The following is a 15,277-nucleotide window of genomic DNA, read 5'->3' as shown; positions in this document are numbered from 1 at the left end:
AACAAGGGAAGTAGAATAGTGCGAGGGGGGTATCTTCGTAATGGAAAACCTGAAACGGTGCACTACAAACAAATGTTACATATGTGGATAATAATTTGAAGCATGCAGACATGAAGGTTTCATCTCATCATATCTAAAATGAACATGAAAGAAGATTGCCAGCCTTTCTGCTCTTCCCGTTTCTCGAAAGAAAGAAAAACGGCTTCATTAAAATAATTACATCTTAGTGAACTATGGAAATTAGAATGTCAAAATACCTTGCAGATAAGGTTTCCCTCCACTCGCATGCGCGGAAATGCGAAACTAATGTACAGGTAGTCCTAGTTGTTTTATTTTTTAAAAATTCTGTACTAAAAAGGGCTACCACCACGAAGTATGCCTTTGTGGCACGTTCCTGTTTTTTTTTTGTGTGTGTGTGTGTGTGTTTCAGCTTGGACAAATTTTAATAAAAAAACCCACGAGAGCACGTCATTTTCACAGTTGAGTTCTACGGTCATGCGCACATCTTTTCCAAGAAAGACTATGATGACTAATAAGGATGACAAATTAATTAAATTCATTAATTATCTCTTTAATTAGGACGTCTTGAACAGAAGCCATATACCGATATGGGAGACTGTCCTACTTAAAATGCACACTACGTTTAAAAATTTTGAAACACGCACGTGTATTAAAATATCCATCCCTGAATTTTGACATGCAAATGGACCAAATCCGAAACCGTGGCAACCACGTTTGGGGTGGTGCGGGATATACTTCTGTATGTCAACTGCGCTCGCAACTATATTGCCTTGGCTCAGAAACCGTATTTTTCTGGAACGCAGAGAGAGGAAAAAGGAATTATAAAACACGAATATACTTCAAGTACTCTTCTCCTTAGGGAAGCGAGAGTTCTCCGTTCCCTTGCTACACGCTGTGAAATTGAACAGCTGTTTTTATACCAGCTATTTATGGACTCTGCGTTGTACTAGTGTCAGCGCGCTGAGCGGTTGAGCCGTTGAGCTGGAATCGGACTTAGAATTGGAAATGAAACAAAAATGATACTAAATAATACTAATAAGAATGAAAAAGTGTTGAGCTATCTGAGCTGATCGAGGTCGGTTCACTCTGGAAATTGTTGCACCGACGACTAGCGCCACCTTCCAACCCAGCTAAAATTGTCCCTCTGTTGAACGTTGAACCGTCCTTCTCGGCTCGCATGGTCGCGCCCATGAAATCAGCAATCAGCTGTTCTCGTTTTGTGGAGTGTGCACCAAACTGTTTGCAGTTCAGGGTAGAGGTACTTAATACGAGTGGGAGAGCTTCTGCAGTCTTCCTGTGGATTCGTGGGTGCATCAAAGAAGATGGGCATAGCTTTCGGGATGGCTGTGTGTGTGACAGCCGATGTCTTTCTTCGTCTGTGCATGTGTGTTAATAATTGGGAGTTTACGTCGCGAGACGACTGAGATCACCGTCTGTGCATGTGTGTGTGCGCGCTCTTGTTTAGGAAGTTTGAACTCTGCCCTGATGCATATACAGTAATATGAACGTTATACTACTGCGCGTAAGTAGCGTCTGATGTAGGTCCAGGGTATCGTCATGGTACAGTGAGGAATACTGCGACACACATGATTGCTGCGAGTTAGCTTATTTCTCGACTGATTGTGCGCTGAACTGAACTTGCATTTTTGTAAAACAGCTTCAATATAATGCAGTTACAGCGAGATAGTTTCATTGATTTTGTCGCATGTAGCACTCACTTCATCTGCTTTCCCTTGGGCCCTGCTTGGGCTATCGCGGCCTCAATGGGCTTCCTGACACATAGTTTGGGAAACACTGAGGTATACTATATATTGTTACATGTGACATATTCAATATAATGCAGTTGTAGCGAGATAGTTTCCTTGGTTTTGTCGCATATTGTGCTCACTTCGCATCTGCTTTCCCTTGGGCCCCGCTTGGGCTATCGCGGCCTCAATGGGCTTCCTGACACATAGTTTGGGAAACACTGAGGTATACTATATATTGTTACATGTGACATATTGTAGTGTACTGAAGCCAGCTTCACTGTTGTATTATTTCTTCGCACGGTTACATCTTCAACGTTATTTGAATGAGGAATACGGAGAATGAGGACATGTATGCCTTGCATGTTCTGGATGTTCTCTAATTGCTGACCCCTGCTGTTGGGCTAAATCCAGCAACCACACAGAAAGATTAACAAATGTAGAACAGAAGACAAAAACATGGACACAATGACATGATTGAGATCACCATAGGCTGTCAATTTTTTTCTGTCTCTCCGGTTCTACATTTTATGAACCGCCACTGGTTCTACATTTTATGATGGGCATGTACCACATTGCCAGCACCCTTTCACTCTTGCTACGAAGAGAGCCTCTCAGTACTAAAAATGCAGGTTGTCAAATGCACGTAAACAATGCTTTAATTTTTGGGGGTCTTCACTCATCTAATGTTTATGCCAGAAAATGCTCCCTTAGTTCACATGGCATACTGAATATGAGCGTGCTCCACAGCCGCAAACTATATTTTAAATTAGCACTGCAGTATGTTTCTCGGCACGCATGAAATTACCCTTCACAAGTGAATCATGCAAGCTCATTAATTCTGATGCCAACAGCTCATGGAATAACATGGGATGGGGTGAAAGACACTGGCATCACATGTTACGTCACTAGCAGTGGTTTTTCACTGAAGCCTGCACTCAACGATGTAACTCACATCTTGATTGCAGAAAAAGTAAGCACATGTTTGTTGTTACTTGATATACACTTGAAACTTGTTAATGTGGCGATGGTCATTCTCGTTGATTTTTGCAATAAACCATTTTAGGATAACGAACACCTGTCAAGGTGTAAGCTACGAAAAGTTGTAAATTGAGTGAGGCGTTTTAAAATACCCTTTCCCCTTCATCTTTTCAGTGTTGACATACATCTGCTTGTGTAACTGTCAGTCAGATCCAATCCAGCCAAAACCAGCCAGAGGTGTATCTTGACTCTCTTAAACATCACTAAAAGAAACTGTGCATTTTTTGGACGATGCATACATAGAATGTAAATGATCATTTTGTTTTCTTGAACAATGGGGACGCATTAAACTGTGCCGAAATATTAAGTTGTCCCTTACGAGCTTCCTTCTGGCATCTACATATACATCAATTGTGCGCTTTCCTTGCCTGGTGTTAGGGGGGAAGTAGAGTGTCCCATCCCAAAGGGCATGTAGAACGAGAATAAATCTGGTGACGTGGTGAGAACTGAAGAAGGGAGCACATTTTGGGTCAAGCTTGCGGTAAATTTCTGGCAAATTAGCATTTTTGAAGCAGCCTCAGATTATTTATGCTTGTAAACTGCTGTGTGGGGATTAGCTTCACATAAGAATGTCAAGCTGATCTATATCCATTGTTTAACCAAGCATGTGAGAATATCAAGCACTTGCAAAAAATAACTTTTTTTTCATATAGTATATACACATATAGGTCGTCTAAAAGAAATCTTCCCGCATTTGTATAACCAGTCCTCTCCTATAACATATCGAAAATCTACAGGTTTATTTTTCTTTCAAAAAACAAAACATTTTGTCACCATAATGTGCTGCAGCTTGTACATCAGTTGAGGTCATCTAGGAAGCAAAAAAAGAAAAAGATGCCTTTGTGGCTGTCTTCTGCGAAAATCGACACTCTGCTTTTCCATTTTGAGAACCTACAGGTGTATTCGTTCTTACGCAAGAAAAATGTTTCGTCAGCTCATTCATATCCCACCTGTATGACGCTATAGCACACTTTGAACAAATTTTGCATTCTACTGTTCTGCCCAATTCTACAGATTAGTTGCAGTCGCTGCTTCATAACAGCTTTGTCAACATTTATGATTGTTTTCACATACCTGAGGTCATCTGAAAAGTGAACAAATCTCATAATTTCAAGGACAGACCCTCTCCTATAGCATGTTCAGAACCTGCTGGCATGTGTTTTCTGTAGATCTTATTGCATCAGCCGACCATATTGGCTCATATCATGTCAGAATGCGACGTAACAGCTTTTGGAAACAATTTATTATGATCCCGTGTGCCCTTCAACCACAACAGAAAAAAAGCCCAAAATCTTTGGAGTCGGAGTTGGACGGACTAAAAATAATACGGAGAGGTTGAACTTGTCACCTGACAAGTTCTACTTGTACATTACAAGTGCTATTCCGAGAAAAAGCTACGAAAAACAACAAGAAGGAAAGAGAGATGACTATAGGCTAGGCTGTACGGGGCACTGTTCACGGGCACATGACCGTCAGAGGATCGCGCCACACAGGAACCAGGGCGTCACGTACAGATGAATTAGTACTGAGCATCAAGAGAACAACTTGAGATGAAGCCTACGAGAGCCTTGAATGCGGCGTCTCTCTGGTTGGCGTCCCACGTCCCCAAGACGCTCTCTATGGAGAAAGCTCTGTTGTCCACACGAGTTAGTGCGGCCCGCAATGTATACCGTTGGGACTGGTGTCTTCTGCGCTCCATAAAAATATGTTCAGTATTTCCTTCCATCCCACACACTGGGCAATCCGGGGAATCCGCCTTGCCCACCATATGCAGGAAATGCCGGCCATACGGGACGTTCAGGCGCGCACGAAGTAGAAATGTTGCGATACTTCTGGCAGTCGAGGGAGGGATGCTGAATTTTAGTTCCGGGTCTATTCTTCTGAGAAGAGATGACCCACCATCACCTTGTAGCCATTTGCGTTTGTACGTATCGTCTCTCATGGACCTTAGTAGAAGTTTGATGTCCGACCCTGTATACATCACGACGTAGTATTTGGTGGAAGCTATAGGTGTGCAATTCCAGCTAGCTCGTCTGCAGTTTTGTTACCGCGGATGCCAGTGTGCCCTGGGATCCATTGGAAGATAACGTCATGTCCCAGGTCCGTACATCTCTTGTATTCCGTTAGGGTCTCCTTCACCGTTGAAGCTGTCCAACTGTTCCCCAAGAAAGCCAACATGGCCTCCAGACCAGCTTTTGAGTCGCTGTAGACAATCCAGTGCGCAGGTCGCTCGTGCGTGGCTATGTATCTCACGGCAAGGTGTATAGCCACCAGTTCCGCTGTCGTGGAAGAGGTATTATGGGATAACCGCACTATGCCCTCCTTGGAGTGCAGCGGTATCACGTATGCCGCTGCAGATCCGGATTTCGCCGTGGAGCCATCGGTGAACATTGCAATTCTTGGTTGGTTGTTCTCGAACGTGGACAGGCGGTATTGTTTCAGGGCCGAAGGCGGCAGATTTGACTTTTGATGATGGACACCTGGCACCGTGGTGTAGACGCAAGGACAGCCAAGCGACCATGGAGGATGTAAGATCGTACACGGAGAAGGCCTCTTAGGCAGAGTCTTGCGGTATGGGGAAACGGCCTCGGAGAAAGAAGACTTTGTACGGTGGACTTTCCGTACCAGAGGATGTCTGCCGTGTTGCATGCGCAGTGGGATGTAGTGCCGCAGAGTCTCTTGCGTCCTCAATACATCCACCGGTAGTTCAGTGGCCTCCACTGTAGACAGTGTGTTGGAAGAAGCAACGGGTACACCTAGGCAGACTTTGAAACTTCTTGCCAGGACGCTCTGGAGCGTCTTCTCCGAGTTCTCGCTAATGCCATGCAGGACCGGTAGATGATATGCAATCATTTGCCGAATAAGTGCTTTATGAGCAGTGGGGAGGGACGAGGTCGACATTCCCCAGCTGGGACCTGCGAAATGACGCAGGATGTTGGTACGCGCTACGACTCTGTCCTTCAAGCACTTAACGTGAACAGCCCATGATAGCTGACGGTCGATGACAACTCTTAGGAAACGGTGATGTGGCACTCTCTGAATCGGCTGATCGGTGAGCTTCAGTTGGAAGTTCGTCATCTTTCTTTCTGTTGAAATAGGTGTTTTTGCTGCATTAACTGAAGGTGGCTCAAAGTAATAGTACCTCCTTGTGGCCTGGGTGGAGCATGCCTCACTGTGCTTTATGTCCAGTAATTTCTTCTCCAACTGTATGTCTTTGGCAGTGAGCCACAACGTATGCAGTCTTCAAGCTTTCTTTCAGCTGGAAGAACAGCTTACAGCTCTGCAGGCATCTGAATATCTGCACGCAATAGGGGGCTGCAATCTAGCCCTATAGGTGCCAACTTTGTAACTGCAAACACAGTCATAGTACCCTTTCTCACGGCACAAAGCATTTATGTCAAAGTCATGCTTGTGGAGGCAAGACATATGCTTGCCAACGCCAAAGAGGCAAGGTGATGGTTACGGAGGGTTTTATTATGCCCTGCTGCTCAGTGTATGGCTTCTGCTTTTAGCTGGAACAAACAAATAAAAAAGTGAGGAAAGAAATATGCCACCTTCAGTCGCCATTGACCACGCAAACTAAGTCAGTAAAGGTGGCTGTTATTCACTCTGCTATGTGATTGTGTTCATGCTAAGTCACCTGTTTGAACCTGTTAGTACCAGCTAGCTTCCTTGTAATGTAGCATGTATGTGACCGCATGGAGGGCAAAGAGGAGGAATTAGCTAGTCTGGCGTAGGAGCTCTCACACTGGCATAGCTGGTCAAAAAGAAAATGTGTGCCATACATCACATAAAACACAAATACCAGTATATTTTCAGCAACCTCTGGTTAGTTTCTAGTAGGTGCGGTGCATATAGCGTGTCCATGGACTTTTTTTTTTTTTTGTTGTTGTTGTTGTTGCTGTTCTTGGAGAAATCATAGTTTTACAGTTATAAGGGATGACATGTTCTACATCCGAAGTGGATGTAGTAATTAGGTCTCGTTTAATTATTGGGAATAGAAGGTCGGTGCAAATGCAATGTCGGTTTCCGTATACGTGCCGCCAGAGCTTTCAGAAGCACGCTCGTGACCATTCAGTGTGAGGACATGGCCCCGAAATAATGGTTGTGTGAGAGTAAGTCTCGGAGCGTTCTTTTTGCCTTTTCACTTGAACGTGAGGAAGAAACAACGCTGCAGAATTGCAAGCATGTAATGTCGCGCAGGATGCAAGTTTTATATCGATTTCATATTTCAGCACAATATTTATAAGCTGAAAAATAGGTGCAAGGGTATCATTGCATACAATGAAGTAGCTGGTACCGTAAGTTTTAGACATCTTGGCGTGGGTGTTTAACATAAAGAGTGACCTGTTAATAAACGTACTTGGGGATTTCTGAATGTGAAGACACCAACTAACTAACCGACTGTGAACTAACAGAACGTGCTGTTCCGTTGTGTCCGCCCTGCTAAGCATAAGTTGCTAAAATGTGACTTTCGTTCGCTAAAATGACTTGGAAAGACATCGAAATTTCGTGAATTTGTGTGGCAAATAAGGATGTCGGAAACACCGCATATCATCGTACGAAGCAATCGAGCATTGTCGTTAGTTTACCTTGTTTCGAGAACGTGAACTTGGGTTGTGATCCATGACTTGAAAACCCGAGACGAGGTAGGGACGAAAACAGACACACACAAACACGGTGGAAAAGATGGTTCCTCATTGCGTGGGCGGAAATAATGGTGCAGCGGTCGCTTGATCGTTTGTTCTTATTGGTTCACCTGTCGGTTCACAAAAAAAAAACATGAAAATAAAAATAAATAAATCAATGAAAGAAAGAGAAGAACAAAGAAAGCTGCAGTTGTAAATGCCGTTATCCTAAGTTTCCCAACCCTTTTTCAAGTAATAATTGATGTCAACTAATAAACATTTTTCACAAATAAATCAGTCAAGTAAATAAATGACATCTTTGTATGATGCTCACTGGGTGGTGCTCCTATATCACATATCGTGTTTCCTGTGTCGTATTTTCTGCTGTTGTAGGTCAGGCACAGATTTTAAGTTGTTCTCTCATACTTTGGATGTCGATGAGCCGTATCTTCAGCAGAAGCAGAGTTGTACGGGCCATGAGACAATGAATAAATGGGTGTACAGCTTTCATTGTACATAAACATCGACACAGAAAAGATGCAGAGGACAACTGTAAAACCCGTGTCTGGCCAACTGTAGAAAAATTATATCGATTTTATGTTGCCCATTGAATGGAATTTCAAATCAGGAGAGCGAATGGTAACACTTGGTCGGCTGTGATGTGCTCCATCGGCTAGCTGCAACTACGACCCTGTATTTTTGGCAGCGCAGGTGCTTGCGGGATAATTTTTTCCGTCCACACAACCCGGGACCTTTTTTTTTTTCTTATACTCTGCGAATTTCGAGATCGTGGATTTCGCAGCCGGGAATATTGAGGTCCTCCCGAAAACTTCAGAAGTTTGGAACTGGCTGAGGCGTGCACTCTTAGCGAAAAGAAAAGGAAACGGCGAATTATTATTATGAGAGGCGACGGTAGAATTCCTAACGTTTTTTCAGCATGACGAGCATTACAGCACAGTCCTGTTGAACGTTACTGTAACGTTACTGTAAATCCCGGCTTGCACTAACCGGAAATACGAGAGATTCTCGTTAGCCTTATGAGACAGTTCAAACAGTTGACTGAGTCCGCACAAACTCGAACCGGCAAAATGGGCAAATTGACGTTTCACGTGAACTTAATAAATTCGTCTCACTTTTCTATACGTGCACCGTGCGCAGAGAGAGACAGAAAAGGAGAGGTTTGTCTGTGTCCTTTCTCTTTACATTACACAAGCGCGACTATGCATAATGTAAAACCCCGAGACTAGGGAACACGAAAGGACAGACACAACACGAAGTCTCCAACACAGCTGAAAGTACAAGAAATACATCCAAACAGAGGGAAGGGAACAACCAGTTGAGGACAAAATAGGAGGTCAGTTTGGGAGAACAAGAAGAACCTTTCGTGGTCCCTATAGTCTCGGGGTTTTACATTATGCATCATCTTCACCAGCTTGCTTGCTTCCTAGCCATTTTTTCATTGTCACGGCTTAGGGGATAATCCCTTTACGAGCAACTAAGCAATCTTTTCTACTTGTCTCCAAGACCATGCCCTATGTCAGTGGGCCATGAAAGTAACGAGAAGAGAGAGTGAGGAGGAGGATGCAGGAACCAGCATGCCATCCACACCCCATACCAGCTAGAACTGTGATGCGCATGCGCACCAGTTGCTCGGCGGACGGATACGGTCAGCGCGGTTTCCTCTTTGCGTCACCAGATGGCGCCACAGAGTGATATGCTTTCCGTCGCTCGTATGTGTACTCATATTTCATGCTTTTTATAGAAACCAAAAGTGGTAGACATATAAATTTGGTGTCTATCGATTCCTGGACCATTTCGAGAGAAAGTAAATGCAAAGTTTTTTTTTCGAAATGGCTATAGAAGTTTAATAAAAACCTGTTGAAAGAGGGAGGCGAAAAATTGTGTACTTTTCCACATTCGTGACGTCGCCGTAAAATACACCCGACATGTATCGGAAATGTAGTAAAGTTATCCGATTAATATCGTCTTCCTCTTTATTGTGAAACCACCCGCGTTAAAATCTGCGCTGTGGTTACCGAGAAAAAGCATAAAATATGCTCCATAGGAAATACAGTGGGACGGAGAGCTGGTATGCCCTCTTAAGACCTTAAAAATGGCATTCTTAGGTTCCAGGGTATTGAAAGACCAGTGAAAACAAAGTGCTTAAAGTATTATGTCTAGATACATCTCTTGCAGCTTTTGCATGGCAAATCGTTGTCTAGGAAGGTGCGCGAATCAATGTGGATGTTCCTGAAATTAGAATCGTATTTCGTTACACTTTGAGATTAGCGTATGCTGGTTACAAAAAATTAAGGCACCTTTGCTGACTTAAGTTATTTATCCGAGTGAAAATAGTTTTTACTTGCAAACAAACAAACAGTTTCTTCACATTCATATGCAGCTTATTTACAGAAAGGCATTTCGAGAGTCTGTCCAGTACCTGTTCCCTGCATTTATCAAAACGTAGGCTCACAAGGAAAACCACAGGCAGGAAAGTACACAGGCAGGCTCCGATTTCACGGTTCTACGGTTCTGAGGCTGGAACACACAGAAACACACACAGAGGGACAAACACAACACATCCACACGGTATGGGTATCGGGCTTTTTCGTCTATCGTCACTTTTCAACTCTCCGATTTCACAACCAAGGCAGCCCTGCAGGAGAATGGCGATGTCCGCGACAATGTTCATAATATACCAGGTGTCAACCATAGCTGGAACCAACATCGGGAACTCATTTAGTGACTTACGACACGAATTCAGAGTTCGGCATGCTCAAATTTGACAGGCGAGCAGCAGAACAAAGCATTAACTGCAGTGTCAACAGAACCCAACAGAACAACAGCGCCCTAACGCTGAAATACCCAATGTCATCGACACCATATAGCTATTGTTGCCGTTAGAGGAAAAGAGTGGCGAGAATGGAAGGATGCGATATCCTCTGTTTCCTTACTGAGGGCTTCTCTTTTTTTTTTTTTGGCATTCGTTTCTTCTGGCACTGATAAACACAACCCACTGCCTGATATTGCTTGAGGCTTTCACTGGACACCAACTTAAAAGATCTTACTGATCTCGTTGACAAAAGGTAGTTTTGGCAAAGGCGCACCGCATAGAAGTTGAGTGTAGAGTCACCGTTGAAAAAACTAACGCAGTTATTCCGGTGTTACGTGGCTTTTTTCTTTTCCTGCAAGGGACGATGACGATGATGATTATGATGATAGTAAGGAAAAATGTCGATAATTCCTTTAATTCAACACATTCACTGGTTCAGTACCGAAGAATCGAGAAAGGCAAGCATGCCGGGAAGTTCGTGCCCTTTGAAAGAACGGCGTGCGTTCTTTGTTCTGGTGCGGTTCCATGTAATGCGAGACTCTAGACCATACTGAGAAAATATTCTGTTGTTTCGTTGCAGCCGTTGCACGTCAGTGTGATCGATGACTACAGGAAATATGGACGATTATATGGGTAAGAGCACTTGATACTTAATAACTTTATTGAGTGGATGACTTCCTTGGTATTGCAAATTATACGTATTTCGCACGCATTGTAACTCCCTGGAAATAGCTCCGTCTCTATACGCTCACCTAATGTGTGATAACTTGACAAATATTCCTTAAAGGGATGGTCTCGTATCCCCTGCCCTCTCATAAAGTGCACCATTCGATTGCCCTTTGTTGAAAATGAAATACTGCGAGTTTACCCAACAAAGCACGTCACGGTTATTAAATATAAACGAATTAAATTGATAAAGATTGCACAGCATGCCGCGATCTGTATTGGCAACAATAAGAACGGCAACGTCGCCGTGCGGAAAAATCCGTGATGGGATGCAGAATGCATCTGCTCTTGCGCGCACTACTGCACCGGCGCAGACGACTTTAAGAAGACCCTGGGGACCGCGGCAACTCTCATACATTTTCTTTCAGTTCCCAGGCGAAAGACGCACATTCTAAAAAGTGGCCTACTTGCTGGTTTAGAACAACTATGTCAATCCTCAGAGACAAGTTGAAGGCCGCAGGCCAACACCACCAATAAATCTGAAGTCGTCCGTCATCAGCGCGCGGTAGAATTGCAGCTCCGATCAAAAATATATTACGCGCTTGACCATTGCACTCCCCGTCGCACATTGAACATCTTCCGAAATGAAGAGTTGCAGACGATGTGCATGGAGAAGCAGCGCGTGTTTATTAAAAAAAAAAAACGCATTAAATACTCGCGGCAAGAAAACACGTGGCTTAGGTTCCACGTATACGATTATGCGCCACATTGTCGAAAACACCACAGTCAACGCACGGGCTACATTCTCGGCTCGCAGAGATACAGGGTGTTTGCCCTAACGTGTCCAGAAATTTTGTTTAAAGCGAGCGATAACAGAAAAACTAGAGCTACTTTTCTGCTACTTGATTAAGAAACAGGTGCTAATAGTGAAGCAGTACCTGTTTCTTACTCAAGTAGCAGAAAAGTACCACTTGCTTTTCTTGTATCGCTCGCTTTAAATATAACTTCTAGACACGTTAGAGCAAACACCCTGTATACGTCTGTCGTTACAACATGTTGTCTCCGAGCCTCCCCATTTCGGAAGCAAAGGGGAGCTTATGGGGATGGCTCAACCGAAGATCCTTCTGTAAGCTGTTTTAACATCGAGAATGATCTTAGGTTGAGATACCATGGCAACGGCGGCGACTGGAAACTACTGCTTTGCTCTTCACTCAGCCAATGGGCAGCCGCTGGCCGATGTCATGCGTGACGTTGCATGAGAGTGAAGTGCAGGTTTGGTCATCTACTATTACGGCACGTTTCGACAAATTCATTGTAAAGGACTTTGTTAGTCTGAATGAATTCGATCTATGCGTGCAATACTCGTGAATATAGTTTTGACTAGGTTTCTGAATCGCCACAGCTGTACGAGACCGTCCCTTCAGAGGGACTGGTCGTAGTTGTTACCGTTGCGCCAGTAAGCCTTGAATTATTCTCGCCTAAGAGGGACTATGAAATTTTCCAAATACCCCATAAAATGTTTGCTGAAATCTGCCATTTCTGCCGAGAACCTAATGCACCTGAATTTTTTTCCAGACTAAAGCCCGCCGGTTTCTAAACACGCGCAATGAAAATCGCCTCTTTGTGTCTTCTTCGCGTTCGTCATTCCTCTCGCATTCATATTCTCTCTTCTTTAATACTACACACGTGGCCCTAGGAGCTGCCTTATGTTGGGTTTGCACGCAGCTCGCAAAGGAGCGTCGGCCAACCATGGACACGCAGTTCGGTGCTCGGTGACGTCGTGGGTGATGTAATCGGACACAGTGGAAAGAGGGTCAATTTTTTGCATGACACTCCTTCGGCTGCTTGTCGAGCAGCGTCGTGAGGTGTACCAGCTTCGTATACCTTGCGGTACTTCATTTAAATTCTCCTGTGACAAAACCGTTCGCGTGCTGAACATAAATCTTCGGTTGTGTACTCAAGCACATAAAAAGAGAGAGAGAGAGAGAAAAGAAAAATCGTTTCATGGGCCCCTTAAGATGGTTCGCATGTGACTTATGTTCTGTTTTTCTTCACTTTCTGAGACCAATGCCCTTTCCCCCCCCATCACTAGATAAACGAACAAACGCTCTCCTTCTAAAGCGCTGTACACAACGATGAGTTCACGTGCACGAGTGCCTGCACCACTGTGTAACGATTTCTCGGCTTCTGTCCGCTACCGTCACGCTAATACACTCATGGAAACAAACACCATGGCACTCGTCTTGCGTCCTCGACGCTCATTATCTATCGGATCATGGATCTCTGACAGGCTGTGATAAACGAAAGAGGAAAAACCAAGTTCATAACTGTCATGTACAACCCATATTCCAGATCCTACCAGGACACTGACCCTTGCTTAGTTGTGGGAGAACCAGATTTGCTTCGCGAAGTTTACATCAAGGACTTCTCCTCGTTCGTCGACAGAACGGTAAGATAACACAAAATTTTAATTGACATACGTCAAACTTCCCAAATTACAATGGCACCGTGATGTTATACGTAAGGTTTGTCTGCCCTGTGAGGCGGCGTGTTGTACATGCCGCAGGGTAGGACTGCGGATAATTTGGACCTGCTGGGGTTTCTGTTAACGTGCGCCGGAAATCTCCGACACACGAAACTTCCCAGCGCTTACAGTGATACAGTTCCGTATAACGAATAGTACACAAACGCGGAACGCGCACGGGCGTAGACAAAGAGACACACACACATGTCCAGGCCGTTTTCCCGTTGCCTGATTATGTATCATTTTGATCAACACGTTCTACTCATCCTATCATTCATAGGCGCCGACTGCGGGGGAGGGGGGGTGAGGCGGGGGCCCTTGCCCCTCCGGAAGATGAACTAGGGGGTTGGGGGCGCCGCCTCCCCCGGGTAGTCCGGCTAAGAGACTGACACCAACCTTTGGGGCTCGGCGCGCCCGGATCAAAAGAGCGAAGAGGCGCCAACCCAAAAATGCATCTCGCAATTTGTAAAATATGTATCCCCCACCATACTCATTATCACAGTAGAAGGTGAGGCGAAGAAACACAGAGGATGACACAACACATAGCCTGAATTTCGCCCAAAGCAATGAGATCAATGAAACGAAGCAATCAAAAAGGTACCAGCAGCTGCCAGTGAGGTGTATCGGTAGGATCTTCGGAACGCATATTCGTTGGGAGCGGGTTCAACTCCCGCTGCTCCAATTCATTGAACACATTCATTATATTGCGCGCATTTCGGGTCCGACACTGAGGATTCAATACATTTTGTTCTTTTTGCACTCAGTTTTCAGAGGCGTAATGCTTTCAGTTGTGCACTGTGCACTGTTTACGTTCTCTCTGTTGTTTCTTTTGTTTTGTTTTTCTGTTCTTCCTTCCTCTTATTTCTATACCAGTTCTGCATACATCATAGGATCCCGCAAGAGTGTGTGGTTCTTCAGCTTTAGTTTTGTGTTCTTCATTTTGCTTTCCCTTTTCTTTCCTTCGTTTTGTTTTCTTATTTTCTTTGCCTTTTTTGACTTCCCCCTTTCATTTTTTTTGAATAACAAGCCGACATCCATCTGGCTCACCTTTCCTTTCTTTTTTTTTCTTAATAAAGATATTCTCTCCGCCCCCGCCCCCCTCCCGCCACAGTATTTACTTCGCGATGCGCCCTTGCCCCCTCCGGGAAAATGAAAACTCTCCGCCTCTGATACATGGTGTACTGTTTGGGACACGGTTGTCAAACAAATCTTCAGCCCGTGGCGGACCAATCCCTTTCGGCGATGTCGCGCACGAAGGAACTATATACCAATCATGGAGGAAGGAAACACAGGAGCGGCCCTTCCAACTTTTTGCCATTGGGACGAGCGTGCCGGCCTTCGCATTGCATTCTGGGATGCTCCTGTCTACCATGTGACAGCTCACGTGACCCCAAGAGCATGCGCAGGCCAGCTGTCTAAGCAGACGACGGGAGTAGTGATTCTCTTGCAGTTGCATTGTGATGAACGCCGCACGTCCAGTTTTATTTGTGTGTGTTCGGAGGTTTACTCTTGGTTTTTCCTTCTACTACGAGACCGGTCACGGTCTGTAGGACAAGCACGCAGTACTAGAAACATCATCCGTGGCAGCGACGTTTGTGTAACGACGTCGCTACTTTTTTTGTGTCGTTGCTGAAGTGGTAAAGCGCGCCAGTAATCAAACTTGCACAACAATGGAGGAATTCAAATTAATCTGCAACTGTAGCATAGCGCCAGCTTGCAAACGAACGATTCAAGATGACTATCACAGACAGAGGTACGAAACAACCGATCAAGTACGTACTGACGAATGAAACGTTACTCCCATGACAAAGCCGCTATC

General features: G+C 44.6%; 1 protein-coding gene across 1 annotated transcript in view; it reads left to right on the top strand.

Moving 5' to 3' along the window:
• LOC135385189 (cytochrome P450 3A6-like) overlaps window positions 1-15,277 on the top strand; it is a 142,344-nt gene that overhangs the window by 45,649 nt on the left and 81,418 nt on the right. The window contains exons 3-4 of the mRNA XM_064614385.1: window positions 10,849-10,901; window positions 13,287-13,383. Coding sequence (XP_064470455.1) covers window positions 10,849-10,901; window positions 13,287-13,383 — 150 coding nt within the window. The remainder of the gene's footprint in view (window positions 1-10,848; window positions 10,902-13,286; window positions 13,384-15,277) is intronic.

The sequence above is a fragment of the Ornithodoros turicata genome, chromosome 2, assembly GCF_037126465.1.
Source record: "Ornithodoros turicata isolate Travis chromosome 2, ASM3712646v1, whole genome shotgun sequence".
Taxonomy (NCBI): domain Eukaryota; kingdom Metazoa; phylum Arthropoda; class Arachnida; order Ixodida; family Argasidae; genus Ornithodoros; species Ornithodoros turicata.
Note: the sequence above shows the minus strand (reverse complement) of the source record. Positions and strands in the feature narration are given on the sequence as shown.